Below are 26,886 nucleotides of genomic sequence, written 5' to 3'. Positions count from 1 at the left end.
GGGCTCAGCATTTCTGCATGAAATACCACATAAATGATCATTATTCCTTCTCCACCATGGAGGGAAAAAGCAGCTGCCTGGCATTGCCTGACAGTGCCTATACTTCTTTTGGCTCTCCAACAACTCAGGATTTGGAGAGTGGCCTGGATAAACCCCATTCCCAAAGGTCTGCAGCTGGAAATGAAAACACTCGCACAGTGCCCCAAGCCCTGGGGAATTCTGCCCGTGGTTTAATTTCATTTTATTTCTGCACAGGGCCTCCCCCAGGCCTGGCTCATGTCTCAGGTGATGAAATTACAGAATCCCAGGATTGCTGAGGTCGGAAAAGAGCTCCAGGATCACTGAATCCAACTTGTGACTGATCCCCACTTTGTCCCCAGCCCAGAGCACTGAGTGCCACGTCCAGGAATTCCTTGGACACCCCCAGGGATGCGGACCCCAAACCTCCCTGAGCAGCCCTGCCAAAGTTTAACCACCCTTTCTGTGAAGAAATTCCTCCTAATCACAGAATCATGGAATATTTAGGGTTGGCAGGGACCTCTGGAGATCATCCACCCCAAGGCAGGGCCACGTGCAGCAGGTGACACAGGAACGTGTCCAGGTGGGTTTGGAATGGCTCCGAAGATGGAGACTCCATAACCTCCCTGGGCAGCTGTGCCAGTGCTCTGCCACCCTCACGCTGAGGTGGAACTTGCGGTTTAGTTTATGGCCATTGTCCTGTCCTGGGCACCACTGAACAGAGCCTCACCCTCCCCTCGAGACACGTCCTCCCCTCCCCTGAGGGGGGGCCATTTTGTGTGAGGGGAGGGGGCCATTTTGTGGGCTCCACGTTCTCCTCAGGGCGAGCATCAACCCCGCCGTGTTCAAGCCGTGCCAGGGCTGTGCCAGCGGGTGTGCGGGGCTGCATGAACCCCTCTCCCCGGCCCTGCGGGGCTCCTGACGCCGGCTCGCAGCGGCCGCAGCCCGCGGAGCTCCCGCAGCACGCCCTGAGCGCCATCAGTCCTCCAAGCCGGCAGGAGGCGCTGCCGCGCGACACCGGGAGCGGCCCCATCCGGGGCCTTCCGGGGTATCCCGGCCCGGCGTGATCCCGGGGTATCCGCGCCCTGAGCGCCATCAGTCCTCCAGGCCGGCAGGGGGAGCTGCCGCGCAACACCGGGAGCGGCCCCATGCCGGGGCCTTCCGGGGTATCCCGGCCCGGCGTGATCCCGGGGTATCCCGGTGTGATCCCGCCGCAGTCCCGGGGTATCCCGGGGTGTCCCGGCCCGTCGCTCTGTGATCCCGGGATATCGCGGCCCGGTCCGTTGTGATGCCGTTGTGATCCCGGGGTATCCCGGCCCCGTCGCGCTCTGATCCCGCTGGAATCCCGGTGCGATCCCGGGATATCTCGGCGTGACCCCGGTGTTATCCCGCTGGAATCCCGCTGTGATCTCGTCCCGGCCCCGTCCCGCTGTGATCCCGCCGTGATCCCGGCGTATCCCGGCCCCGTCCCGCTGTGATCCCGCTGGAATCCCGGTGCGATCCCGGGATATCTCGGTGTGACCCCACAGGAATTCCGCTGTGATCTCGTCCCGGCCCCGTCCCGCTGTGATCCCGCCGTGATCCCGGCGTATCCCGGCCCCGTCCCGCTGTGATCCCGCTGGAATCCCGGCGTATCCCGGCACCGCCGCCATGGGGAAGAAGGGGAAGCGCGACAAGAAGGGGAAAGGCGCCGAGAAGACGCTGGCGACATCCCGGCCCCGCCGCCATGGGGAAGAAGGGGAAGCGCGACAAGAAGGGGAAAGGCGCCGAGAAGACGCTGGCGAAGATGGAGAAGAAGGTGTCCCGCCGAGCCAAGAAGGACGAGGTGACGGGCGCCGGGGAGGGGCCGCTCTGGGCTTGAGGGGAAGGCTGAGGACAGCGCTGGGAGCAAAGGAGCGAATCCAAAGGGAAGCTGGGCTGCCCAGGGAAAGTGAAGGATGTAATGGGCTGGAAGATCCACGTGGATCATCCCGGCCCTGCGGAGATACCGCAGCAATCCCAGTGTGCCTGAGAACTTTGTCCAAACCTCCTTGAAGCTGGACTTCAGGGGTGCCCCTGGATCCCTGGGGATGCTCAAGGCCAGGCTGGACGGGGTTTGGAGCCAGCTGGGATTGTGGAAGGTGTCCCTGCCCCTGGGTGGGATTTAAGGTCCCTCATTCTCCGATTCCAAGCAGAATTTTGCTTAAATCCCCTCTGATTCCTTGTGTGTGACAGCAGGTGTGAAAGGAGAGGAAAACACAGTTTAAGGCTCCTTTTTGCTTTTCCATCTCCTTCATCCTTCTGGTCCTAAAAGCAGATGAGAGCCTTTGTTTCTCGCACTCCTAGAGGAGCTGCTTGTGTTTAAGGCTCAAAGCAGTGACTTTTCCCTGGTAAAAAGTGCTGTTAATGGCCTCATTCAAAGCTCCAAGGCTTGGAAGGTGCCCCTGTGGAGACTCCTGGCTGCAGGGACAGCTGATTCCATGCTCCAAAATTCCCAGGCTTTGGAGAGTTCTGCTTGGAGGACACCTTCAGCAAGGTGACCTGGAATGGGGTGGTAGGAGAGACCCTGGCTCAGAACCTCCCATTGCTGCAGTCCTGCTTCTGCCCTTGCCCTGTCAGCAGTTTTGGGAGGCACATTTTGATTTTAATCGAGTGAAGTTGAAAGGGAATAAAGGTGCACGAGGTTTCTCTGGAGATAAAAGAGTTTCCAGTTACATTTGGGCGGTTATTTTTCTTTTTAAAAAAGGGAAACTCTGGGAGTGAGTGCTGCTTTCATGTGTGCTGCTGTGCATGTCAAGCTGCTCATGTCTGGCTTTTTCTTTCCAGGAGGATCTTGAAGCCCTGATAGCAGAATTCCAGAGTTTGGATGCTAAAAAGACCCAAGTAATTGAGTCTTCCTGCCCACCCCCCTCACCCAGGTGAGAGATTGTGTGAGGCTTTGGCTGCCACTTGCAGAGCAGCTGGGAGTGCTTTTAATGTAATTTCTTTATGTTAAGTTATTTCCCAAGAGTGGAAGATATAGATGATATCTGGAGTTATGGAACAGCTGGAATACTGAATTCTTGGTTAAAAAGAGACCACAAGCCTGGTTTTGGGCATCAAAATCAATATTTTAACCATCACATCAGCACAAAAGAGGCAAAGCAGGATTAGATTTCGGGGCTTTGAGGGAAAATGAAAGTGAAGAGGAAGTTTTGGGTTTGGACTAGAGGGCTGAAGGGAATTCAGAGGCAAAAGGACGTGTCATGAGGTGAAAACCTCTTTGTTAAGTGGGGCTCACAGACTTGGGGTGTTCAGGAGAGCAGTGACCAGCAGCAAGTGCAGAATAATGACACAGATAAATGGAGAGGAGACAGCCCAGAGTTCTGTGCCCTCATAAAAGTCATTTTTGTTCCTGCCACCCCAGCATTAAAATTCAGGAGCTCACGTCAAAGGGGGAGTTAAATCACAGAGTAACGTGTGCTCCTGAAATAGGAGAGCCTCTCAGACAGTGCCCCATTCATCTTGCTGGAAGTTTTGGAAGAAATTAATTTCTTTGGAGAAGTTCTTAGCCCTGGGGTGAACATCACAGCAGAGTAATTTGGCAGATGATGGAGAGACCTTTGGGGCTGGAGGGCAGAGGTGCTGCTGCCTGAGTTAAAGGCTCCAAGACTCAGGGTTTTAAGGACTTTCACATATTTTTTTATTTTTTTCCATCCTCTTTTTTTTCAGGCTGAACTGCTCCCTCTGTGCTCACCCTGAGAGAGACGAGCTGATCCTTTTTGGAGGTGAATATTTCAATGGCCAAAAAGTAATGTATACTTCATTTTCTTCTTCTTTATCTCCCCCCTCCCTCCTTTTCCTGTAATTTGCACGGGTCTCATTTGAAGGGAAATTCAAGGCAGAGTCATAAAATATGCATTTGTCCCTGAATGAGAGCAAAATAGCCTTTTAATTCTGCCATGGCTCTGTCTCATGGCTGAGCAGTTGGCAGGAAGGAGACACGCTGGAACCCATTAAGGAGTCAGAGTGATTGTCTCAGCATCAATATTTCAGGGCTTCATAATTTCTCCAGACTTAATTGCAGCCATATCTGCCCCTCATTTGGGATAACTAGTGAAGAATCTCTTGCCCTTCTCAAAACAAGATATTTCTGCACCTTTGCTGCTGGCTGGCTGCCTTAGAGATGGGAGCAGCAGCAAATTATTGCACTCAGGAACACTGTTTTTTCCTGAATTTCTGCAGGTTGCAAGTGGTTATTTTTCTCCTGGAGACAAACTGCTCTGGAAAACTCCAGCCTGGCAGTGATATTTGGCCACCTCAGAGTTGCCCAGTGTGATGAGCTGAGCTAATTCTGCTTTTTTACCACCTGGAGCTGTTCTTTGCTCAGGAGTTGGACAGCTTTAACCTGAACATCTGCGTTAAGCTCCAGCTTTTTAAGTCCTCTTATCTCAAGCTGTCACCAAGGGCTTGGGAAGGAACATTCCAGTGGAAGAGTTGCTGCTTCCCAGTGCAGTGCAGGAGCTGGCTGTCCTCCTTCCCTGCCCTCTGAGGAGGTTGTGTTTGCAATCTTCACCCCAAATCCCCTCTGCAGAGCTGAGCTGGGCTGAGCTGCTCTTTCCTCTCCCTGTCTCACAGACCTACCTGTACAATGAGCTGTACATTTACCACATCAGGAAGAACAGCTGGGCCAAGCTGGACATCCCCAACCCACCTCCGAGGCGTTGTGCTCACCAGGTAAAGCTCTGGCTGCCCGAGCAGCAGCTGGGATTGTTCTGAACGTGATTTTTGGGAGGAGGGTGTGAATTTTTGCACCTCCTGGGGGTTTCTTGCCTCTCTTTGTTCTCCTCATAATGGGCTGCCAGTGGTGTCACTTCAGCTTTTCTGTCCGAGGTGCTCTGGTCACTGGGTGTCTCCTGGCAGTGTTCAGTGTGGAATGAAGATTTGGGGTTGTGTCTGTTGATTTGGCAGAACGATTCTTCTTCAGAAATTAATTCTTTGCTGTATTGTACAAGGACCAGCTCAAATCCACAATGCCAGGGGCCCTGAATTTCCAAACTGGAATTTGGCCAAAATCCATTGTTCCCTTCATGGCCACAACCCTCATCCATGAACATCCCACTGCTGCCAGCAGGGAGCACTTGGGCTCTTCTCCACCTCTCTGCAAATCCAGGTCACTGGCTGCTTGTGAGGATGAGGAATTTGGGTTTGTTTACTTTATGTGAACACCTGCACAGCAGAACCTGGACCAAAGACTTGTATTTTTTGCAGGTCTTTGGCCCTCACCAGCTGATAGATTTTCTTACCTGCTGCAGCCAGTGGGTGACTGTTGCCTTCCCAAAGCTGCCATACAGGATGTGAATGTCCTTTTCCTACCCATCCCAAAGCTCCCTGGTAAGATCCAACCCCCCAGTTAGGTTCATCTCCCTTTGTTATGTTACTAAGTGCCAGTGTTGCTCTGAGCTGTGTATCCTTGAATTGAAGGGTTCTGCCTTGATTTTTGGGCTCCTTTGTGCTGTTTAAAATAGAGCTTGGTTTCAGAGGCCACATTCCAGCAGCCAGCAGGTGGCTGTCGAGCAGCTCAGTCCAAAGGGAGCAGATCAGGAGCTGCAGCTGGATTGCAACAACAATAAACTGAGGAGTCCTGCTTCAGCAGTGCTTCTGTCTGATAATTAATTATGGTTTCACAGGATTCAGCCTCATGAGCTGACTGGTTTGTCTTCCTTGTGGCTTTATATTTAATGCATAGCTCAGAGCTAAACAGAAGTGTGCCTGTGGGTGCCAGGTGCATGTTTTTAGTTTTATTTGTCATCCCTGGTCTCTGACACACAATCCACTGTTGGAGTTGAGGTGAGAGGAGCTATGGGCAGGTTTTGGCAGTTGTTCAAGGAAAAAGGTTTGGTTTTGTCATGAATTTCAAGCCAGCTCTTGGAAAGGTCACCCACAAGTATGAGCATAAACCTTCCCTTTAAGCTTTTAAGCACTGGATGCCCATGGAATTCAGGCACACATCCTCTTTGTTTAAGAAACTTCATGTTCCCACAAATCCTGCCTGAAAGGACACCCTGGATTTTCTTCATTAATCATTAATCATAATGTTTGGGCTTATGCCAATGTTGAGCTGTGATGGGTACCCTGGAGAAAACACAAATCAAAATTTGCACAGCCACAATTTCCTCCTTGGGATTCCTTCTTCTTTGGTCCTAACACAGATAACTTCATTGAAGTGGAGTCTTGCTCTTCTCCCTGCTTTTAACTGGCACCTTGCATGCCAGAGGTGTTTTGGTGCTGCTCTGTGCAAAAAAAATATAAAAAAATCCCTCTCTGCTATGGCACAATCACAGCAGTAACAGTCTCTCCTCTTGTCCAAATGCTGCACATTTCCTTCTGCATTTGGTTTTTTTTTTTTTTTTTTGTTTTCTTTCTTTTGTTTGGTTTTGAACAGAGAGAGTTGAACAGTTTTTGTTACATTAATCCCAAGATGTTTCCTAGGAAACTTTGAACTTCCCACAGGAGGTGGGAAGAGCCCAGCTCCTAGGCCAGCTTTCCCTTGCTCTAGAGAAGATGTGCTAAACACTTTTGATCCAAATTCTCCTTCCTTCAGCCCCAGAGAGCTGCTGCTGCTGTTCCCTGGGATTTGGAGCTGTGTGTTCCACACAGGGGGAAGTTCTGTGCCTGGTTTGGAGCCCTGCTCTGACCCAGCTGTCCCTTGTCCTGCAGGCAGCTGTGGTGCCCACGGCTGGGGGGCAGCTCTGGATCTTCGGCGGCGAGTTTGCCTCTCCCAACGGGGAGCAGTTCTACCACTACAAAGATCTCTGGGTCCTGCATTTGGCCACCAAGACCTGGGAGCAGATCAAGTAAGTGCTGGGCCCTCGTGTCTGGACCTTTCTTTTGCCAAGAAATTTGGATTTCTGATCGCTGAGATCCTGGTGTTCAGTAACTCTTCGGTGTTGGCCTCATGAGGAGTTGTGCCAGTGTGATCCAAGTTTGATTCCTGGTTCAGTGCTGTGATTTCCCAGCTCTCCCTTATGCCCATGCTCAAAGGGGTGGAGAAGACACCCCCAGAAAGAAGTGGGAATGAGAGATGTGTTCCAAGTCTGTTGAGACCAAAGCTGGTTTATTTCATACCTGATTTTTGGGGTGTGGGTGTGTCTTGGTGTTGCTTAACTGAAGGGAACAGTATCACGAGCAGCTCTCTGTTCCCAGCCCTGGCAGGTGCAGATGTCCAAAAGTGGTGCTTTGTTTTCCTGGGCTCCTCCAGTGGGGGCTGTACAAGGCCAGTGCAAGGATCTCCCAATTTTAGCACCACTGGAGAAGGCAGTTTGTACCCACCCAGCTTCACTCCTGGCATTTGCTGCCTTGAGATTCCTCAGGATAAACACACCAGTAATTCAGGCCTGTCAAAGGAAACAGGTGCCAAAAGTTTTTGACAGGAGTGAAAGTGTAAATATTTTCAGTGGATCTGGCCCAAAGTCCTCTGTTGATGTTTCTTTAACCTTTGACTCCTTGCTTTGGCTGTTCCTGTTTGTATTTGCATGAAAAAGGAGTTTTATATATATATCAAGTGATATCCAGTGGACTGAGAGGCAGGAGATTGGCTTTGGGTCTGAGTTTGGCATTGGCTTTCTCTTGGACTTTGGGATTGTCTTGTACCAGGACACAGCTTTGGGTGGGCTGGAGCTCCAGATCACCCTCAAATTGCAGCAGAAAAGCAGCAGCTTTTGATCACTTAGGAGCTCCATGTTTTTTCCTTTGGGTGGGAACACCAGGTTGATCCCATTTCAACCCCTATTTACACCTTTATGTGTTCAAAGTAGGTGTTTTCCCAGGAATTTTTCCCTTGGCTCAGCATTAGGGGGTGTGGGGTCTGTTAGCTCTGCCTGCTCTCCTTGCACAAGTAGCTGAGGCTGTTTGGGATGAGCTGTGCAGGGATGGAGCCAGGGACTCAATCCTGAGGTCACACAGTGACTCACTGTGCCTGTCTCACCTTTTTCCCTCTCCCTGCAGGGTGGGAGCATTGATAGTGCCTGACAAGTGGGAATTTGGAGTCTACTCCATTAGAGCTTCCTGCCTTGTTTGGGTGGCCCTCTGTCCTTCAGCCCTGCTGGAATTTTGGGAACACCCATGCTCTGGTCCCTGTGTTGGAATCAGACAAAGCACATCCCCTCCCCATCCTTGGGCTGCTCCTGGAGCTGCATTAATGAGGCAAAGGGAGGGAATGGCTTTGTTTTAATGCTGACCTGGCTGAGCACAAAAATGGAGGTTTTGCTGCCTCTTTGCTTTTCCATACAGCATCTTGGTCAGGAGGCTGCTTGGAAAAGGGAAACAGGAAAGGACAGAGGTGATTGGTGAGTTCTACAAGGGATTTTATCCTGCTTCTTTTAAAACTCTGATCATGACACCTGCAGTTCACTTCCTTCAGCATTTCCCATTTTTGGGGTCATGGTGGGGAGCCATCCCTGGTGCCAAGAGCCTTCACACAGACCAAGGAATAATTCCATGTATCCAGTGTGCTGCCAGTGTTACCTGAATAAATGCCAGGTGACACACATGGGGTACAGAGTACTGTGGGGTTTAGAAAATGTCATTTTAGTGCAAATAATAAAGTAATAAAATGAATTATTCCTGAAGAAATGTCTGGACAAGAGAGGCAAAGTTTCTGTTTCTGTTCCCTTGGGAAGGATCACGAGTGCCCCGTTCCAGGTGGGTTTGATGTGTTGGTTTGTCCAAGATGACCCTGCTGTGATATAAACATGAAACTCTAGGAAATCTGGTTATTGCAGGCCCCCAGTTCAGATTCTAGACAATGAGGTTGTCCTTCCTGGCCTACAATTCCTGCCACAACCCATCCTGGTGCCGTGAGGGGCTTGATTCTGAAACACTTGGGAAGAGCAAACCTTGACTAACTCTGAAAACTTCCCTGTGCTGGGGAAGTGCAGCTCCATTTTCTCCTAGCACAGAGCACAGTGGTGCCAGGCTGCCTGACAGAGTTAAAAGTTGCTAAATTTAGCAGGATTTAGCTGTGTTTCCTTGCATTTTGCATGCACAAAGATGATCCAAACACAGCAAATCCCAGCCCCTTAGAAGCCGTGCCAGCAGCTGACTTTGACTTAGTGCAGCCACCTTATCTTGTGTGTGATGCTCGAGGTTTCCTCAGTCCATGAACTGTTTGTTACCCTGCCTTGGAGCAGCAATATTTTAACCTAATTGCCTCATTCCTTCCTAGAGAGAACATTCCCAGTCAGCTCTCTGAGTCCCAGTGCCCTCCCTCAGGGAGAGACAGGGAGCATCCCTGGGGCTTGTGCTTGGGAATTGCCACATTCCTCCTCTGCAGCTCCCTTCACTGAGGTTCTGGAATGCTGGTGATGCTTCCTGTGGGATTTGGTGTAAATTTCCCAGTTTCACCAGTGTCTGTTTGACTGGAGCAGTCCCTGCAGTGGAGGATGGCCCAGCACAGGGTTGGGTCTGATGGATGCCTCTCCTTGCTCACCAGAAAAATCAGCTCCTGCCACAGCAGGTGGGAGGTGCTTAAAGAAAAGGGTGTTTTGGTGTAAATCAAGTAGATGGTCAGGCCACAAATGAGTTTGTTCTTTGGTAGATCAGGATCCAGGTGTACAACTGTGGATTGACTTTGCAGGGGGCTGGAATTGAGGATTTTGGGCCCTGTGCCAGTTGTGTTTTCCTTTCTCTACTTCCACCTGAGTGTCCAGACACAAAGGGACAGGATCTGTGTGTGTCACTGACCCCAACACTGGGACATTGCCAGGGAAAGGTGTAAAACATCACAAATCCTGAGTTCAGATTCCTCTGCAGGATAAAAGTGCTCTGTCCTCAAGTGCCCCTGTGATGGAATGTTCTCTTCATCCCATTTTTGTTATTACTGAGCATTCCCAAGCTTCACCTGAGCATCCTGTGGATGAAGAGGCAACTCCTGCAGCCTGTAGCCACTGGGACAAGTAATTCATGAATCTGGGGGCTGAATTCAGCTTTGGTTTGTTACTACAAATCCCAGAGTAGCTCCACAGGCAAAAGAAAATTCCTTTTGGAGCAGCTCAGATCGGCCTCATGCTGTACATGTGCAGAGCCAGTCCTTAGCCAGAGTTTTTAATCTATTTTTAAAAAAAGTCTGGAGAATTTACAGCTCCCTCCTACATGTCTGCCTTCTGGTGTCAACCCCATGAAATAGAGCATTAATCACAAAGTCTGGGAAGCCATTTCCAAAATGTTTGGGACCAGGAGCACTGGAACAGGTAAAAGGAAATAGTTTGTGTTTGGGAAACAAGTTGCAGGAAGATCCTCCTGGAGTGGGAATGAGGTTCTGCATCACTGCCAGTCCTGCCTGACTGTGCCATTTGTGCCTTGGAGTTAAATCTACATTGGTGGGAGCTTTATTAAAACACATCAATGAATAAACTTTTATTGATTTTGAACTCAGAGGAAACCTGTTTGAGAAACAAGGCACAATATATTCTCTGAGAACAGGATTTTAATGCTCATGTTGGGTTTAATTCATCCTCCCCTTAAAAAAATAAAAAGATGATTTTAAAAGTGCCATCTTTGGGAGTAATGACACGGGAGCTTTGTTACAGCAAGAGAAAATTATGATTTCAGGTCTTGATGAAATTAATACCAGAGGTGCTGTTCTGCAGGGTGATACTTAAAGATCCAGTAAATGCTTGGAAAAACCTCGTCTCTGTTAGAATAAAGAGTCCAAGCAATCAATATTAATTCAGTCTTCCCCAAACGCTGCTGTTCTGGTGGAGTTTCTCATTATCACCAGGGTGAGGTTGTCATTTTCCATGGTGAATAAGGGCCCTCATTTTCTCTCTCCACAGAAATCCATCATCACATTCCCAGCTCCCTGCTGCCACTCCAAGTGTGGCTGGGGGGTTATGGCTTTGGGTTTTGCGTTTTCATCTTTATTTATTTAGGCCCTGCTTGTGCAGTCACTTCCGCACCTTAGGGCTGCCTGTTGGAGGAGTCTTGCTGGGCTCAGTGGTGCCAGCTGGGAGCTTTGGGAGACTCCTCAGTGAGGGAAAGCAGGATGGATTCATCACAGCAAACCCTCTTTGGTCTAGAGTTGGCTGTGTTGGGAAGTTGTTGGCGTTGTTTTTGTTGTCTCTTGTTGGATGCTGGGGGTGAAGGAGGAGGAAGGAGGGTGGATCCATGTTGGAATGGTGTTCAGCTGCCCAGCTCCTCAGGAGCCTTATGGATGGGACAGATAGAGGGGGTGTTGCTTGTTCCTGGAAATGGAAGCTGCACATTTAACTGAAAGGTCAGGAAAGGTTGGAAGAGCACAACAGGCATGTGTGACTGCTTTTGAGTGTGTAGGATCATGGAGTGAGTCACACAGTCATGGAATGGTTTGGGTTGGAAGGGACCTTAAATCCCATCCCATTCCTCCCCCTGCATGAGCAGGGACACCTTCCACCATCCCAGGCTGCTCCAAGCCCTGTCCAGCCTGGCCTTGGGCACTTCAGGGATCCAGGGGCAGCCACAGCTTCTCTGGGCACCCTGTGCCAGGAAGAATTCCTTCCCAACATCCCATCTATGCCTGCCCTCCTTCAGTGGGATAATGCTGATAATGACGACTTGTTTTGCTGCAGTGCCTTTGTTCTTGAGGAAATCTGGGTAATTCATGAAGTGTTTTCACTGGTTTGGAGTCATACCCAAACTGCAGGTGGATGAGTGAAGGTGGTGTTGATTTCCTGAGACACTGAGGGAGGGGGATGTCAGAGCCAGGCTTTGTCTCTTGGTGCTTGGAGAAAACATCTCCGTTTGGAGTGTCTTCCCTGCAATTGTGAAGTGCTGTTCATTAAACTCTCCTGAAGAATCAGCTCCTGAGTCATCATGAAAAGGCTCTGGGTGCTCTTAGGGTGGTTTATCTCTAGGAATAGAACTGCCTGTGCTGCAGTCCCCAGAGTTCCAGGAAGAGCACCCATCCTGTCCTGGGGAAGAGCAGCCATGGACTGAGTCCACCACGTTCCCAGTGGTGCCCGTTTCCAGGAGAGGCTGAGCTCAGCCAGCTCAGCTGCCAATGGCTGCAGTAAAAATGGCCTGAGGCACTATTAGGGCAGGGGATTTTGATAAATGGAATTTCTTTGTGTTTCAGGGCACCAGGAGGGCCCTCTGGACGAAGTGGACATCGGATGGTTGTGTGCAAAAGGCAGCTGATCATCTTTGGAGGTTTCCATGAGAGTGCAAGGTGGGTTGCTGGGGTGGCTGGAATTTTAAGTCCTCCTTAAAAAGGCAACAAAATTTCACCAGTAACAGAAATCTGGGTGTGAATGGGAGAGCTGTCCTCAGCAGGACTGGGACTGAACTGGATTTTTGTGTTAGAAAGACAAGGGATCTTGATTTAAAGTCTTCAGGTGTGGGAGAAACCATTGAAGCAGCTGCCCATCCTTGTAGCCAAAGCTCAGTCCAGCACTTTTGGTCTCTCAGTCTTGTCAGATCCTTGTCTTGTAGAAATGGGGGCTGTGAGCAGAGCTCTGAAATGCTGTTTTATCCTGTCCTGAGCGTCCCCATCACAACATGTGCTGTGCCCATGTGCTCTCTGCAGAGATTTCATCTACTACAACGATGTGTATGCCTTCAACCTGGACTCCTTCACCTGGAGCAAGCTGGCTCCTGCAGGGATGGGGCCTGCTCCAAGGTCTGGCTGTCAAATGACTCCCACCCCTGAGGGCAACATCATCATCTATGGGGGCTACTCCAAGCAGGTAGGGGACACTCTGTTGTTCCACAGGCTGGGAACCAAAACAGGCATCTTCTCATTCTGCCTTTTTTTCATGCAGTTCTGCTGATTGAGGGACTAATCTTGGTTCAGATGATTTCTTTATTTTCCCTGATGTTCTTATCCAACAGAAGGAATTGATGTCACTGAGGGAGGAATAAGCAACTGGGAGAAATGACATTTTTTTGGCAACTTAAAGCATTCTCAGGTATTCCTTTGTGCTTCAGCACTTGCAGGTTAAAAGCAGCAGTTGCCAGGAGACTTCTATTTTGTGCCATCAGTGGCAGAGGTGAGAGAGCAAACTCAATAAGCCAAAAAAGACTTTTGACAAGCACCAGGCTCCCCCAGCTCTGCTCCTTGCTCCATTAATCCTGGGATTTTATACCAGAGAGCGCATTCCTCACTGAGCAGGTATCCCTGTGTCCATGGTGGGCTGCAGGAAGGAAGTGTTTCATTGAGCAGAAGGCTCCTGCAGAAGCTTTTCATGTTGGGAATGCAGGCAGAGGCCCTGGATCCTGCTGCTCCCGTGGAAAGGCAGCAGGGGAGGAGGACGCCTTGTTCTTCTGAGGGGAATACATGAACAAAGGAGGGAAGCAGGGAGAGGGGAGACAAGGGAGTTGGTCTCTCTGTATATTTAGAAGCATTTGTGCCTCCTCAGGGCCTGAGCTTTGGGCTCTGCTTCATGGGATGTGCCTTGGATTCGGCAGCAGTAACGACACAGAGCCTTCTCCACCTGAAGGGCTTTGTCCTCTTCCCTTCCCTGTGCTGTGTCCTCACTCCTGAGGGTGGGGAGGGAGCAGGAGCCTGCATGCTCTGCTGGGTGTGGAGCTCTCCTGGAAGCAGCTGGGCTCCAGGTGCCCCATGGGAATATAAAAGTCACACATGTTTGCAGTTGGGTCTGTTCCACTCCTGCTCTGGGTTGCTGTGAGCTGGTGAAAATGGAGGAGGAGGGATGGGGGAATGCAAAGCTGCTCTCAGCCTTTGGCAGGGCACTGGGCAAGGATGGGAGCTGGGAGAAGTTCTCTGCAGCTTGGAAAACAGCTTTTCCATTAGAACAGGCACTCCATTAAAGCAAAACAGGCATTCCATTAAAACAAGACATTTTTCACAGATGTTAAAAATCTCCTTCCTTTGTCATGTGGAGAGCTCTGTGTGCTTCTCTCTGATGGGCCATTCCTGCCAGGCTCTGCTTTTGTAGCACAAACTGACCAAAGCTCTGAACAGAATTTTCTCTGCAGCCTTCAGCATGCTCCTGAAAATTAAATTCAGCAGGATATGGCCCCTCCAGGAGAGACCCACTTCTGTTAATGTGTGGCTATTTAATTCTCATTGTGTCTTCACTTAGAGCTGATTGTGGAGCTGAGTGTCTGGGTTTGCTTTGAAGTGAAGAAAATGTGTTTGCCTGGGATACTCTTGGGAGAAGGTAGACATGGAGAAAACAAAACTTAATTGGTGTTGGGCAGCTACAGGAGAGGACTTACTCTTGTCTCCAGTTACAGGGTCAGGATACTCCTGTCAGGGTTGCTATGAAGACATTTTGGGAGGTTTGAAGACATTTTCACATCTGAAACCAGGCAAATATCCAAGGAAAGCACCATTCATCAAATGCAGAGTATTCCAAGGAGAGGCAGGACTAAGTCACACATGGGATGGGAAATTTTGAAGGGAAGAGGGGAGGAAAATCATAATAGCTCTTCTTTTTGAATAGGGACATAATTTGGCTGTCACTGCAGGACCTGCAGAGCCAGGGCCAGGACCTTGGTCCCCACACACCTTTGCTGTGGATTTTCTGAGCAAACCAGGCTGCAGATGATGAAAAAGGAGCTTTCCAACCCTGGGTGTGACTGAGATGCTGGTGCTTGGTATTTTAAAGAGCAGGACTCTCAGCACAGTGGTGTCTCTGTTCCTGTTTCATCAGCAGCCTGGAGATGATAAAGACAATTTCTGTCACCTCCTGCAGAAGGGGATGTTGTGGGTGCTGCCAGCTCTGCCTAGAACAGACCTCACAATGCCCAGAGGAGCTCAGACCTGCTCTCCTGCTGATCCTAAAGATGTCCTCAGCCCTTTCCTGCGCTGGGGATGGGGCTTGCTGCAGCGAGCTGCATTTTGGGCTGTCTGAAGCTCCATTGCTAGGCAACAGAGGGGCTGGAGCTGCTGCTGCTCCACCTTGCAGGTGCAGCCTACAGGCCAGGGGAGGGCTGGAGTTACACGTGGGCAGGGCTTTGGGATGCCAGACATGGCTGGGGTGTGGGATCTTGTTGTTGTTTTGGTTTTTTATTGGTGGCAGTCATCACAAAGCTGAAGTGGATTCTGCTGGGAGATGTGGAGTGCCTGGATTGTAAGGTCTGCTGGGACTGGTTCCCTCTGTGTTCTGCCTGCTGAACACTTTTGATTTTTGGATGTTTTTGAACACTGTTGATCTCCTATCAGGCAATTTTAGCACATGGAGAATCCTGATTCCACCTTTCAAGCTCTCTGTGCCTCGATTCCTTTGCAGGCTGGCAGCAGAGTTGGAATTTTCAGCTGATGCCTCCTGTAAAGCTCTTGTACCTCCCCACTGTGCCTGCATGTGCAAAGCACAGCCTGTCCACTGTGGGTATCCCAGCCAGTTTTGTGCTGGAAAACAAAACACTTGGAACTGGAAAGCACCAAGGACTAGGGGGGAGCAGGAACCTCTTGTGAGTGATGGAATGATTTGCTCAGGGCTGACTTGTCCTGCCTGGGAGGGGATGGATCTCTCCAGCAGCTGGAAGTGCCTGTGACAACAAAAACTTGACTCCCACTCCACCTCATGGGGGTTTTCTGAGCCCAGGGAGCTTTGTCATGTTGCACACACAGTGTGTTTACTACAGGGAGCTTTTCAGGAGAAAGGAATGTGGATTTTCCACACAGCTTGGATGGCTGTGCAGCTAGCTGCTCTCTCTGTGTTTGCTCTCCTGCCTCTCAGGCAGTGCTGTGCTCCTCACACTTCACCTGGGTGGGGTTGTGCTGTGCCTGGAGCACACTTCCCTCTCTTCTCCCTAAGAAATGAACACCAGTCCCAGGAATTGGGTACCAGGCCCTGCAGCAACAACAAAACCTGCCAGGTACAGGTGTGCAGCAGGAGAGGGCTGGACCCACTTGGTTTTAATCCCCTGTGACAATTTATTTCTCTTCTCTGGGTGCTAAAATTCCTGCATCCTGTAGTTTCCATAGAGCTTGTCTTCCTGAGGGCTGGACCCTGGGGTGCACTGCTGGGATGCACTGCTGGCATCCTGGGAGCAGAGTTCCTCATCCCAGGAGGAAGGGAATGACAAGGAAGCAGGAAGGATGGCTGGTAATGACATTATTAACACAGCTCCCTTGTGGTGTGGCACAGAGCTGCCTTGGGATGCTGTGTTGCCATGAGCACTGGAATCCAGGGCTTCCAGGGAGAGGAGCAGGGAAATCACACTGAAAACCAGGCATTTCATGGCTTCTGCTGAGCTTTCACGTTGTCCTTGCTGCTGCCTTTTGTAGGGATGGGAGTGGAGTTTCTGCATCTGTTTAGGGGGATGAACATGTTGCTCAGGGCTGTGTGGGACACATGGCACAGCTGCCAGCTGCAGGGGGACAGAGCTGTCACCTCTGCCCCTCCTGTGCTGGCTCAGGGGGGTGACAGGGACCCACAGCCTGGGCTGGTCACAGGGGTGGGCCCCATGAGGTCACTGCAGGTCAGAGCTGCTCAACATCCAGGGCAGAATCCCAGGGGGCCTATTGCAAGCCCTGGAAATTTGTCATGTCCTACTCTGGGGAATGGGAATTGCTCCTTTTACAGGAGTTAAATCAGCCCTGAGAGCACCTGGTCCTGTCTGGGGCAGAGTAAAAGGCAGGACCTTGGCTCTTCTGTTCCCTCAGTGCTGCCCACCCTTCCTTTGTTTGCAAACCACTTGGTTTTACTCTCCTGTGACAATTTCTTCTGCTCTGGGTGCCAAAATTCCTGCATCCCATAGTCTCCATACAGCCACAAATCCCCAGAAATCCGTGCTGCAGCCTGGAGAGCCCTTCCTGCTGCCACAGGCAGGAATTCTGGCACATCCCAGGGAGTATCCCTGCCTTGAATGCCATGGTTTGGAGCTGCCTGATGCTCCAGAGGGGCCTCTCCTTGCCCAGTGCCAGTGTTTGCATTTCCAGTTGGATCCCTCTGTGGTTTGGCCACTGAAGCTGTTTCCTGAGCATCCTTGTGTTTCCCTTCCCTGCAGAGGATCAAGAAAGATGTGGACAAAGGCACCCTGCACACGGATATGTTCCTGCTGAAGGCTGAAGGGACAGGCAAGGAGGAAGGTGAGCACTGCCCTGGGAATGTAAATCCTCTCCCTTCCTTGGAATAACACACCAAAAAACCTGGAACCAAATTCCCCTCTCAGTGATAACCTCTGTGCCCCAGTGTTGGCTCAGGAAGAAATGGTGGAAAAGAGATTTTGGTGATTTTTTTTTATCAGTTTGTATGTGGGAGGGAATTAAAACAACATTTCCAAATTCCTGTTTCTGGGACATTTTGATCATTCACAACAGAAAATCTTTGGGATTGCAGAATTTTCCTACGGTGGGGTATTCTTGGGTGGATGCCAGGGACCTGCTAAAGCTGCTCCATCCCTCCCTCCCCAGCTGGAGAAGGGAGAGAAAATCCAATGGGAGACTCATGGATTGAGATCAGGACAGGGAGAATCACTCAGCTCTTTCCCTGCTCCAGGCTGGGCCCATTCCATGGGGTACAGTCCTTCTGGGACAGATTGATCCATGGTGGCTCTTTGGTTATCTTGGATTGAAATAGGAATTCCATCACTTTCCTTAGGAGATTTTCTCCTTGACTCAGGCAGTGGGACAATTTTCTTGGAGCTGAATTTCTAAAATGTTAAAATTGTGATTGATTTCTCCAAACCTGACTGTCTGGGATGGGATTTGGGGAGGAGGGTTGGTCACCAGCACTGTCTGGACTCCAGGCCCTGTTTGCATTATTCCTATTTATAGTTTTACCTTGCTGGGATTGCAGTTCCTTTGGAAGCACAGGGCCTGGCAGTGCTTCTCCCAGCCTGCATTTCAGGGATTTGCTCTGAAGTCAGAGTAGAAGGGATTGGAGAAAAGCAGAGGGATAGAGCACAAGTCTTGTCCTGCTGCTGAGCCCTCTTTTAAAGCCTGGTTGGGGCTTTTTGGGATGATCTGTGTTTATTTTTGGGGGTAAGGCTGTGGTGCAGGCTGGCAGAAGAGCAGGAGAGAACTGATGGAAGGTGGGAGGGCTCCATGGGATAACTGAGGGACGTTTTTTGGTGCTTGGTGGCTGCATCTGACCAGGCCTTATCTGAGCTCCACACTCCAGTAAAGGTGCAGACAGTTTCTAGAGTCTCCTTGCTCCAGAAAGCTCTGGAAATACCCTGAAGATGCCATGAGAATATCCAAAACAGGGCATGGAATTGATGCCTCAGGTTTTACCTTTTCTGTTTTTCAGGTTCTGTGCTGCTTTAGTGTGTGGGTCTGAGTTCACATCAGGGCATGGTGAGCTCTGTGCACAGAGCAGGGACACAAAACAATTCCTGCTCCAGCTGGGCACCAAGGACAAATGGTCCAAATCTCAGCCCAAGAGCACAAACCCCGTGGGCTGGAGAGAGAAAAACAAGCAGGATGGGAGTGCAGGGGCTGAGCTGGAATTGGACAATGGACAAATCTGCAAATGGAGCAGAACTGATAAAAGTGGGAGATCTTGTGACCAGTTGCCCATTTTATGACCATTTTGGTTCATCTTGGATTCAGTTTGGGACCATTTTGGTTCATCTTGGGTGCAGCCCTGGCTGGCCTCTTGTGCTGCCCAAGGTGGATCCACTGAGGAGATCCTGTTAATAAATCCCTGCTTTATTCCTTAGCTCTGCCCAGCCTCTGCTCTAGCTCAGCCTTCCAAGGCATCAGAATTCTTTGCTGGAATTCTGAGAGCCTTGGAATACACAAACCAGGCAGGATTCTCCTCTGCTGGTGCTCACATTTCTTCTCTCCATTCAGACAGGTGGAGCTGGAGCAGGCTCAGCCCCTCTGGAGTGAAGCCCAGCCCCAGGTCTGGCTTTGCCGTGGCCGCTGCTCCCAACAACCGCTGCCTCCTTTTTGGGGGGGTGCACGATGAGGAGGAGGAGGAGAGCCTTGAGGGGGACTTCTTCAATGACATTTATTTCTATGACATCGGGAAGAACCGCTGGTTCCCTGCACAGCTCAAGGTCTGGGGTTCAATAATTCAGTCATTTCATCACCTGGCACATCATTTATGGCTGGTTTGGCCTCTTTGGGATTTCACAGATTGTTTGGGTGGGAAGGGACCCTGAAGATTCTCTTATTCCACCCCTGCCATGGGCAAGGACACCTTCCATGAGCTCCAAGCTGGCCTTGGACATTGCCAGGGATGGAGCAAGGTTTTTTCTCTCTTTGAAGGAATTCTGTATTTCTGGTAGCTCAGGGTGCACCTGAGCAATCCCTCTCCTCCAGGAATCAGGCTGCCCCATTATTGTGGAATGCAAAACGAAGCAAAGCAGCTTGAAAACCTATTTCTGGTGTTTTGCTGAAAATCCTATCCAGGCCAGATGAGTCTGACATAAGGAGAGTTCACTCAAAGCTGTTGTGAAAAGATTTTGGGATCAAGCCCCTCCCTTTTCTCCCCAGTGCTGATGAGCTACCAGAAGAGATGAAATATTAACCTTGAAATATTAACCAAGAGCTTCAGAGCTCAGCTCAGCTCTTTGATTTTGTTTGAACCACTCTCACAGGCCAAGGGAGGTGCAAACCTGGTTCAGCTTCTCCTTCCCCCTGCCCCTTCCTGGCTTTGTTCTCCAAATGGAGAAGTCAATCCCATAATAACAGGCAAACAGCCACTCAGCTGGTTGCTTCAGCCTTCCCAAACTGATTGTTTCCCAGCCCTTTCAGAGAGTTCTTCCAAGACCTGGAGTGCTGCCTGGTAATGGGCTGTAATTTAGCACCCAGCAATTGTTGTGATTTCGGGAAATCGTGGTTTACTTTCCCTTGTCACAGAACAGTGGCCTCTGTGTGTTTGTGGCACCTGGGAGCAGGAGAGCTGCTCCTCTCTTAACAGAGGGAGCAATTCCACACCCTGGATTCTCCAGGATTTTCACTGTTCCTTGTTGTAGGCTGGGAGAAGCTCATGCTGTAGGAGGAACTGCACTGCTCACTCGAGACTTTAAATTGTGATGAAAAATAGGAATTGTCCCTTCCCTCTGTGTATGAATACGTTAGGTGCATGCAATCCCACAAAATGTCCTTCAATTCCTGTTCTCAGGGCCCAAAATCAGAGAGGAGGAAGCGCAGGCGTGGCAGACAGGCTGAGGCAGAGGCTGCTGGAGGGGAGGAGCTGCAGCTGCCACCTCCCCAGGGCCCCCTGGAGATCGTCAAGGAGGTGGTGGCAGAAGATGGCACCGTCATGACCATCAAGCAGGTGATCCCTGGAGCTGCAGAAGACAAGGACAGGTCTTGCTCAGAGGAGGAGGAGGAGGAGGAGGAAGGTGGAGCCGTGGGCCAGCCCGTGGAGCCGTGCCCACGCTCCAGTGCCATGGTGGCAGTGAAGCACGGGGTGCTCTACGTTTATGGGGGCATGTTCGAGGTGGGTGACCGCCAGGTGACCCTCAGTGACCTGCACAGCATCGACCTGCACAGGATGGACCAGTGGAAGGTGCTGCTGGAGATGGATCCAAGTAAGCTCTGCTGCTGGGAGCTCTCCCTGTGCCTTCAGGGCAGCAACACTGGGGGAAAAAAACAACTGTGGGGTTTCCTCAGGGGTGGTGGAGAGCCTTTGAGTGGAGGTTTTCTCTGGATAGGGAAAAGTGTCTTACCTGTGTGGCCCAGAGCTTTGGGGTCACTGCAGAGTTAGCTCTGCCCTGTGACTTGGAAATCCAAGAGCTGTAAACGAGTTGTGGTGGCATGAGCCATCCTGGGAATCCTGCTGTGCCAGCCTTGTCCACTCCTCCAGGGAACTGGGATGCTCCTGCCTGTCCCCACTGTCTCAGGGCAGTGAAGGGCTTGGGTCCTGCAGAGCATGTGGGGTAACCTGGGGTTATCTCTTTGTACCTTAATTCCCTCTTTGTGCCTCTCTTCTCTTTCCTTTGTCATCAAAGAAACCCAGGAATGGCTGGAGGAGTCAGAGTCAGGTGAAGAGGAGGATGATGATGTGGAAGGTGCAGAGGGAGGGGAGGAAGAAGAGGAGAGCTCTGAAGAGGAGAGTGAAGATGAGGAAGGTAATTACTAATAAATGCTGTCTCCATACTAATCTGAAGTGGGGTTAGTGCAGTGCCTGGTTGTGCTGTGAGCCTGGAAGGGTCTCCCTGGCATCCAGGTGAGTTTCCAGCAGAAGCAGCTTTCCTAACACATTGCTCTTGGAATAAAAGAGGAAATTTCCTGCTGGTAGATTTTCAGGCTGTTACGTTCAGCCTCACGTGGTCCTGGTGAGCTGTGTGTGACCTCTGTGTGCCTCTCTTTGCCCAGGGGAGCAGCAGCACCCAGCAGTGCAGCCTGGGGAGGCCCAGGCCCAGTACCTGGCCAGGACAGAGCAGTACTGGCTCGGGCTGGCCCGCAGCCACATGGGCCCCGAGGCCAAGGACAAGAAGGTGCTCAAGGTGGCTCATGCCATGGCCAAGACTTTCTATGAAGATCCCATCCAGATGTCCTGAGGCTGCTCCTGGAGTGAAGGAACGTGCTGGGAGCAGTGGCCAGCCCTGCTGAGCTCAGCCCCATGTCCTTGCTGGCTCCAGCCTTGCCCAGCTCTGGGCTGACTGTCCTGGATGGATGCTCTGGATGTGCTGGTACTCCTGGAAATGCTGTGGGAGGCTCTTGAGGAACAGGATTGCTGTCCAAGCACTTGTTCTGCTTGTTCTGGGCTGTACAACACTGACTTTGTTGTTGCAAAGTTGTTTGGGGTCTTTCAGAACAACTGTGCACATGACAATGGTTCACTGGTCCCAGATTCCTGACTGGGGTCAGGACATGTCTCCAGGTTTTCCTACAATAAACTCACTTGGTTATATCACCTTGTTTTGCTCAGTAAATCCCATCCCAGCTTTTGTTCTTGTTTTCCTCCTGGTGTGGAAGAGGGATTGCAGTTCCTGCTGTGACATCTGCAGGCAGTGTAAAGTGCACCAGCAGCTCTGAGATGCCTGGAAAAACCTGGGAATCCTTTCCTGCCTTACCTGTGAGATGCACTCACAGAAACCTCTTCCTTTTCCATGTTCACTGTAGTTTTGCCTTTGTGGAATGTCCCAGTTCAGTTCTTCCCCCTGTTGGCCCAGTTGTCCTGCAGGTGACCTCTTGATGACCAGTGAAATGTCCACCTGCAGACCTCACTGAGGCCAGGAAGGAGTGAGCTGCTCCAAGGCTTTGGTTTTCAACCCCTCTCCTCAAGGCATCCTTTCCTTCCCAGCAGAGCAGTGCTGTGTCCTTGGGGACAACAGATGGGATCCAAGTGTGTGCTGCTGCAGCCAAGTGATGCCTGGAGGTGCCACCAGGACTGGCTGTCCTTGTGCAGGGAATTCCAGGTGCCCTGGGTATTGCTGTGGCAGGGCCATCCCTGGGGATGCAGCTCTCCAGAGAGCAGGGCTGGGATCTGCCAGGCTAATTAGAAGGAAGATTAAATAGAGCTGACAGGGAGCTTTAATTGGTGAGATAAAAACATGGCTGGCAGGGAGGGACCTTCCCCATGAAATAACAGGTGAGAGGTGAAAACAAACCATTTACTCATAACCTGGGAGAAGCATTTATTGATGATTTGGGAAAAGTGAAAACAAAGCATTTATTGATGATCTCGGAAAGGTGAAAAAGCATTTCTTGTTAATCCAGGAAGGAATCCCTCAGCTTGCTCAGTCACTCACCCTGTTCTTTCACTTGGGTAAGTTCACATCTTTCTGTGCAAAGTTTTGGGGAGGGTGGGGAGGCCCTGGCACAGGTACCCAGAGGAGCTGTGGCTGCCCCTGGATTCCTGGCAGTGCCCAAGGCCAGGCTGGATGGGGCTTGGAGCAGCCTGGGACAGTGGAAGGTGCCCATGGAAGGGGTGGGACAGGATGAGCTTTAAGATTCCTTCCAACCCAACCCATTCCATGATTCGATGATCCCACAGCTGCTGCAGTCATTCAGGAGCTGTGCAAGGAGCTGAGCTGTTCCCTAAAGCAGGAAAAGCTGTCAGGATTCTTTTCTCTGCAAACCCCTCACCCCCAGCTCAGGAGATCCCATCCCATTCCTGCTCCATCCTTGCCTCAGCACAGCCCTCTGGAGCCACCCCGTTCTGGGTGACAGCTTCCAAAAATCCCTGCTTTCCATCCTCCTTGGACTTCCAAGCTGCCGTGTGTAATTAGTCCTTAGGTCTCAATTAAGCCCTTCGCCGTGGGTCCCACCCTGTTTCTGCTGTCGCTCCTCCCCTTCCGATGCAGTCTGGCTGTTTTCCTGGCAGGGATGCTGCCACAGCTCGGGATCTCTGCAAGCTGGGGCTCTGGGGAGTGCTGGAATCTGGGTCTTGGGTACAACCACCCAGACACCAGATGGGCTGGGAGCAGCTGACGTGGCACAGAGCGTTTGTCTTCCTTCTTGCTTTTCCCAAGGATGCAGTGCTGGAGCAGCCCCTCTCACACAGGTGGGATCCAAATCTCCCTTCCCAAATTCCCCCTTCCCAATGGGTCTGCTGTGCCAGCCCCTTCTCGTGCTGGCAGAACATAAAAATTCCAGTGCAGCCTTAAAAAATGATCCAAACCTTCAACTGACCAAGTGCAGCTGCCAGCCTGGACATAAAGCAGCAGGGCTGGATAATTTCCCTGGATTTATGGCCCACCTTGATGGGCATTTTTATGGGCCTTAGGTAGATCTGCAGGAGCCAGGCTCATAAGACAGGGAAATACACTGAATTACCTCTCTCTCTGGGCTACTTCTCAGGAATATTTCTGGCCTTGGGCAAATGTGAAAAGCCCAGAACTGAGACAAATTGCTCAGCTCCCCGGGATTAAGAAAGGAATCATTATTTTGGACCGTGTGGATTGGAAGCCAATTAATATTAGTCTGTGGCTGTCTTTCCTACTGAGCAAACTTCAGCTTGACTGAGTGGAACAGAGCTGAAAAATCCTGTGCTGGTCCAGGGGCAAGAGCAGGAATAACTGGGCAGGCAGCAGGGGGAAAAATCCAGTCAGGAAACCACCAGTGCTTTTATTTGATGGATAACGAGAGGCATTTTGGTGCTGTTTTACAGATATCTAAATATCTGTGTCTGCAGGGCTCTGTTTAACCTGCTCCTGACAGGACCTTTGTGCCCTGCACTCAAATGCACCAAAAAAAAAAAAAGTCCTCGAGAGTCTTTCCAAAGAGTAGGAGCAGAATTCCAAATCCCAGGGGTGAATTCCCAAGGCTGCAATCCCAATATATGGGTTTTTTTGGTTCAAGTGTGCAGCAAGCCTTGAGGAGGGGAAAAAAAATTATGACTAAGGACCCAAAAGGAAAATCCAAAACAACACAAAAAAAGGAAGAGGTGGGAAGATGATGGACAGTTACTGTGGAAAATGGAATTTCAAAATTATCCTTTCCCCTGTCCACCCATAGCCTTGTGCCTGGAAAGGAAAAGGAAGGAGAAGAGGAAGCAAAACTGCGACAGGAGGGAATCAGACCATGTAAGGAAAAGAACTGAATTTAACTGGCACATGCTCTAATCCTTAGTTTATTTCTGGTTAAAAATATAGCAATCCAGTGCAGTGTAATAAGAAATCTGCTGAAAAGGTAGCAGAGAAACAGCTAAAACAGAAGCAAAGCAAAGCTGAGTCCACGAGTCCGGGCTGGATCCAACAACTCTGGACGTGAATGTCGGGGAGGGCTTTTCCCTCCTTCCCCACCCCCAAAATCTCCTGGGAGGGTCTCACCCCCCTCGGGAGCTGCCACCCTCCTGCACCCTTCTCCTGCTGCAGCTGCAGGGGGGGATGAGGGTGGGATTTGGTCCCTGGTCCTGCCAAATCCCAAAGGAGCCGTGGGAGCTGCTGGTGGGGGAGCACCGAGGGGAGGGATGGGAGCTCTGGGAACGCCGCTGCCCAGGGCTGGAGCTGGGAGCACGCTGTGATCGGCACCAGGACAGCTCAGAACAGGGATACGCATCTTTAATGAGTATGCAGATTATCCGTGGGGACAGGGAGGGGACAAAAATCAAGGCAGGCATAGTACAAAGATGGTAGAAACGAACAAATTAAGTGACATAGAAAAAAAAAGAAAAAGAAAGAAAATACATCTTTAGAGGCTGCCATTGCCAATGACGTTTGGTTTGATTTTCTTTTTTTTTTCCTTTTTTTTTTTCTTCTTTTTTTTTTTTTTTTTTTTTTTTTTTTTTAATACAGGGACATGTTGGAAGCTGGAATATACATCTTGCATTACAAAGTGCAAAATACTACATGCTCAGAGCCCAAGCATGATGTCTGAAACAGTCCACAGCAAGATGTAAGAGACAAACCCACCACCCTCTCCCTCCTCTCTGGGACATGCTCCAGGTGCTCCTCCCCAGGTGCCTTTGAGAAACAGTTGGATTTTTGCTTGGTTTTGTTTTATTGTCATCCTCAGTGGATTGGAATTGAGCCCTCTGTCCCCTGGACCTCCCCACCCTGCTCCCTGTGCACATTTTTTGGGATGGGCTGGATGCTCCTCACCAGCACGGCACCACCAGCCACTCCGTCTGTGCTGCTGGAGGTGCCTCCAAGGTTTTTTTTGGAGGAATTTTTAGCCAGGAGAAATTGGCTGTGAATTAAAAGTAGCTCTGGGTGGTTTTCCTGCCTTGCCATGGGTGAGGAGCAGCCTGGGGAGGAGGAGTGAAGGCAGGAGGGTGCTGGGGCTGCTGCTCACACCTCGTGTTCCCTATTCCCCCCTTGCCCCGAAGAATTCTGCAAAAAGCCAATTTTTGTTTTAAAAACAAGGATCAGAACAGGGCCTGTTCTGCCATTTTCCCATCCAGACAGGGTTCATTCCTTCCCTGTGCTCCTTCTCTCCTCCTTCTCACAGCAGCATTCCTCCATTTCCAAAAGGTGAAAAGCCTGATTTTGCTTTTCTCTCCCATTTATCATTAAAGCTGTTGTGCATTTTCCTGGGAAACTCAGCCTGGAGCATCCCAGAACCCGTGCCCACTCCACCCAAACTCTCCCCATAGTCCCCTCGTCTCATCTCCATTTTGGGGTTCATTGCTGTTGTTACAAAGACAATTATTTCCTTTTGGGGGGGGGGGTGAAGGGAAGGGAAACGAGGTTTTTTCTTTTGTTGGGATTCCTTCTCATCCTTCCCAGTGTTGGGGGGGGCAGAGTGTTGATAGCATTTTGCCATGCCACACAGCATAGTGTTATACAAGCAAAGAATTTTGGCTAAAATCCAAAAAACATTACCCAGGAAAAAAGGCAAACTGTGAGTGAGACTCGATCATTTGTTGTTCTTCTGTGAAAAGACTTGGAAATTGTCAGAGGACAGTTCGAGTTACGATTTTTCCCTTTGTTTGTTTTTTTGTTTTGTTTTGTTTTGTTGTTGTTGTTGTTTGGTTCTGGTTTTTTTTTTTGTTTGTTTTGTTTTTGTTTTTTTTTTCCCCCATTCATACATCAAACTGTTATTTTTGCAAACAAGACAGTCTTGAATTAGATGAAAAAGTTAATAAACAAAATGGCGACTCCAATATTTAGTAAGATCACCATGACTACCAGGATGGGAGCTGAACCCTGCAAGAGAAAGAGAAGGACAGGAGTTAGATGGATCCTTGGAATTCTGCAGGGATTCCAGGAGAATCTGGGGAGAATCCAGGAGAATCTGCTCTGGGGAGTCCAGGCGGCTCTGGGGATGAACAGATCCCAAGTGACACCTCCCAAAGTGTCCAGGAACCCTTGGAGGATTTTTGAAGCTGCCAAACAAACACTTGGCTGTACCCCCTGATGGATCATGGTTCATCACATGCCACTCCCATAGGAATTCTGGCCTTAAAAACACAACTAAAATTGATTGTTTATTAGGTGGTCAATGAAAAGGAAAAAAAAAAAAAAACAACAACAAAAAAAAAGCAGGTTATATGGGATCTTAGAGTGGTTTGGGGATGGCTTGAAGTGTCCAGGATATTTCCCAGTAAACACAGTTGTTTTCCAGGTATCCTGGACATCAGGCCAGCACATGGGGGTCCATGTTCAGGCAGTATT

At 50.2% G+C, this 26,886-nt stretch overlaps 2 protein-coding genes and 1 long non-coding RNA gene across 5 annotated transcripts in view; 2 read left to right on the top strand and 1 right to left on the bottom strand.

Moving 5' to 3' along the window:
* Nucleotides 1-1,165: 1,165 nt before the first annotated feature.
* Nucleotides 1,166-21,731, top strand: KLHDC4 (kelch domain containing 4). Of its 3 annotated transcripts, none has more exons than XM_041400924.1 (13): nucleotides 1,166-1,651; nucleotides 1,728-1,843; nucleotides 2,824-2,915; nucleotides 3,709-3,787; nucleotides 4,615-4,713; nucleotides 6,697-6,833; nucleotides 12,089-12,181; nucleotides 12,539-12,698; nucleotides 16,933-17,014; nucleotides 18,722-18,930; nucleotides 20,001-20,412; nucleotides 20,833-20,952; nucleotides 21,200-21,731. In XM_041400924.1, exons 2-13 carry the CDS (start codon nucleotides 1,745-1,747, stop codon nucleotides 21,382-21,384), a joined length of 1,767 nt encoding a protein of 588 aa, XP_041256858.1. In that variant the 5' UTR covers nucleotides 1,166-1,651; nucleotides 1,728-1,744; the 3' UTR covers nucleotides 21,385-21,731. The 3 variants fall into 3 exon arrangements, with proteins under 3 accessions (XP_041256858.1, XP_041256859.1, XP_041256860.1); XM_041400925.1 differs by having other exon boundaries at nucleotides 1,166-1,705; nucleotides 1,782-1,843; XM_041400926.1 differs by lacking the exons at nucleotides 1,166-1,651; nucleotides 1,728-1,843; nucleotides 2,824-2,915; nucleotides 3,709-3,787; nucleotides 4,615-4,713 and adding an exon at nucleotides 5,252-5,370.
* Nucleotides 21,732-23,050: 1,319 nt separating this feature from the next.
* LOC121334065 lies at nucleotides 23,051-26,269 on the top strand. Its single transcript, XR_005952394.1, has 3 exons — nucleotides 23,051-23,333; nucleotides 24,287-24,354; nucleotides 25,066-26,269. It is a non-coding gene; the product is annotated as an uncharacterized LOC121334065 (long non-coding RNA).
* Nucleotides 26,263-26,886, bottom strand: part of JPH3 (junctophilin 3) — a 47,021-nt gene continuing 46,397 nt past the window's right edge. The window contains exon 5 of the mRNA XM_041400946.1: nucleotides 26,263-26,418. Coding sequence (XP_041256880.1) covers nucleotides 26,338-26,418 — 81 coding nt within the window. The 3' untranslated portion in view covers nucleotides 26,263-26,337. The remainder of the gene's footprint in view (nucleotides 26,419-26,886) is intronic.

The sequence above is a fragment of the Onychostruthus taczanowskii genome, unplaced genomic scaffold (assembly GCF_017590055.1).
Source record: "Onychostruthus taczanowskii isolate IOZ18803 unplaced genomic scaffold, ASM1759005v1 scaffold18, whole genome shotgun sequence".
In the NCBI taxonomy this organism is placed as follows: Eukaryota; Metazoa; Chordata; class Aves; order Passeriformes; family Passeridae; genus Onychostruthus; species Onychostruthus taczanowskii.
The sequence above is the reverse complement of the archived record's forward strand: the minus strand, read 5'-3'. Positions and strand labels throughout refer to the sequence as shown.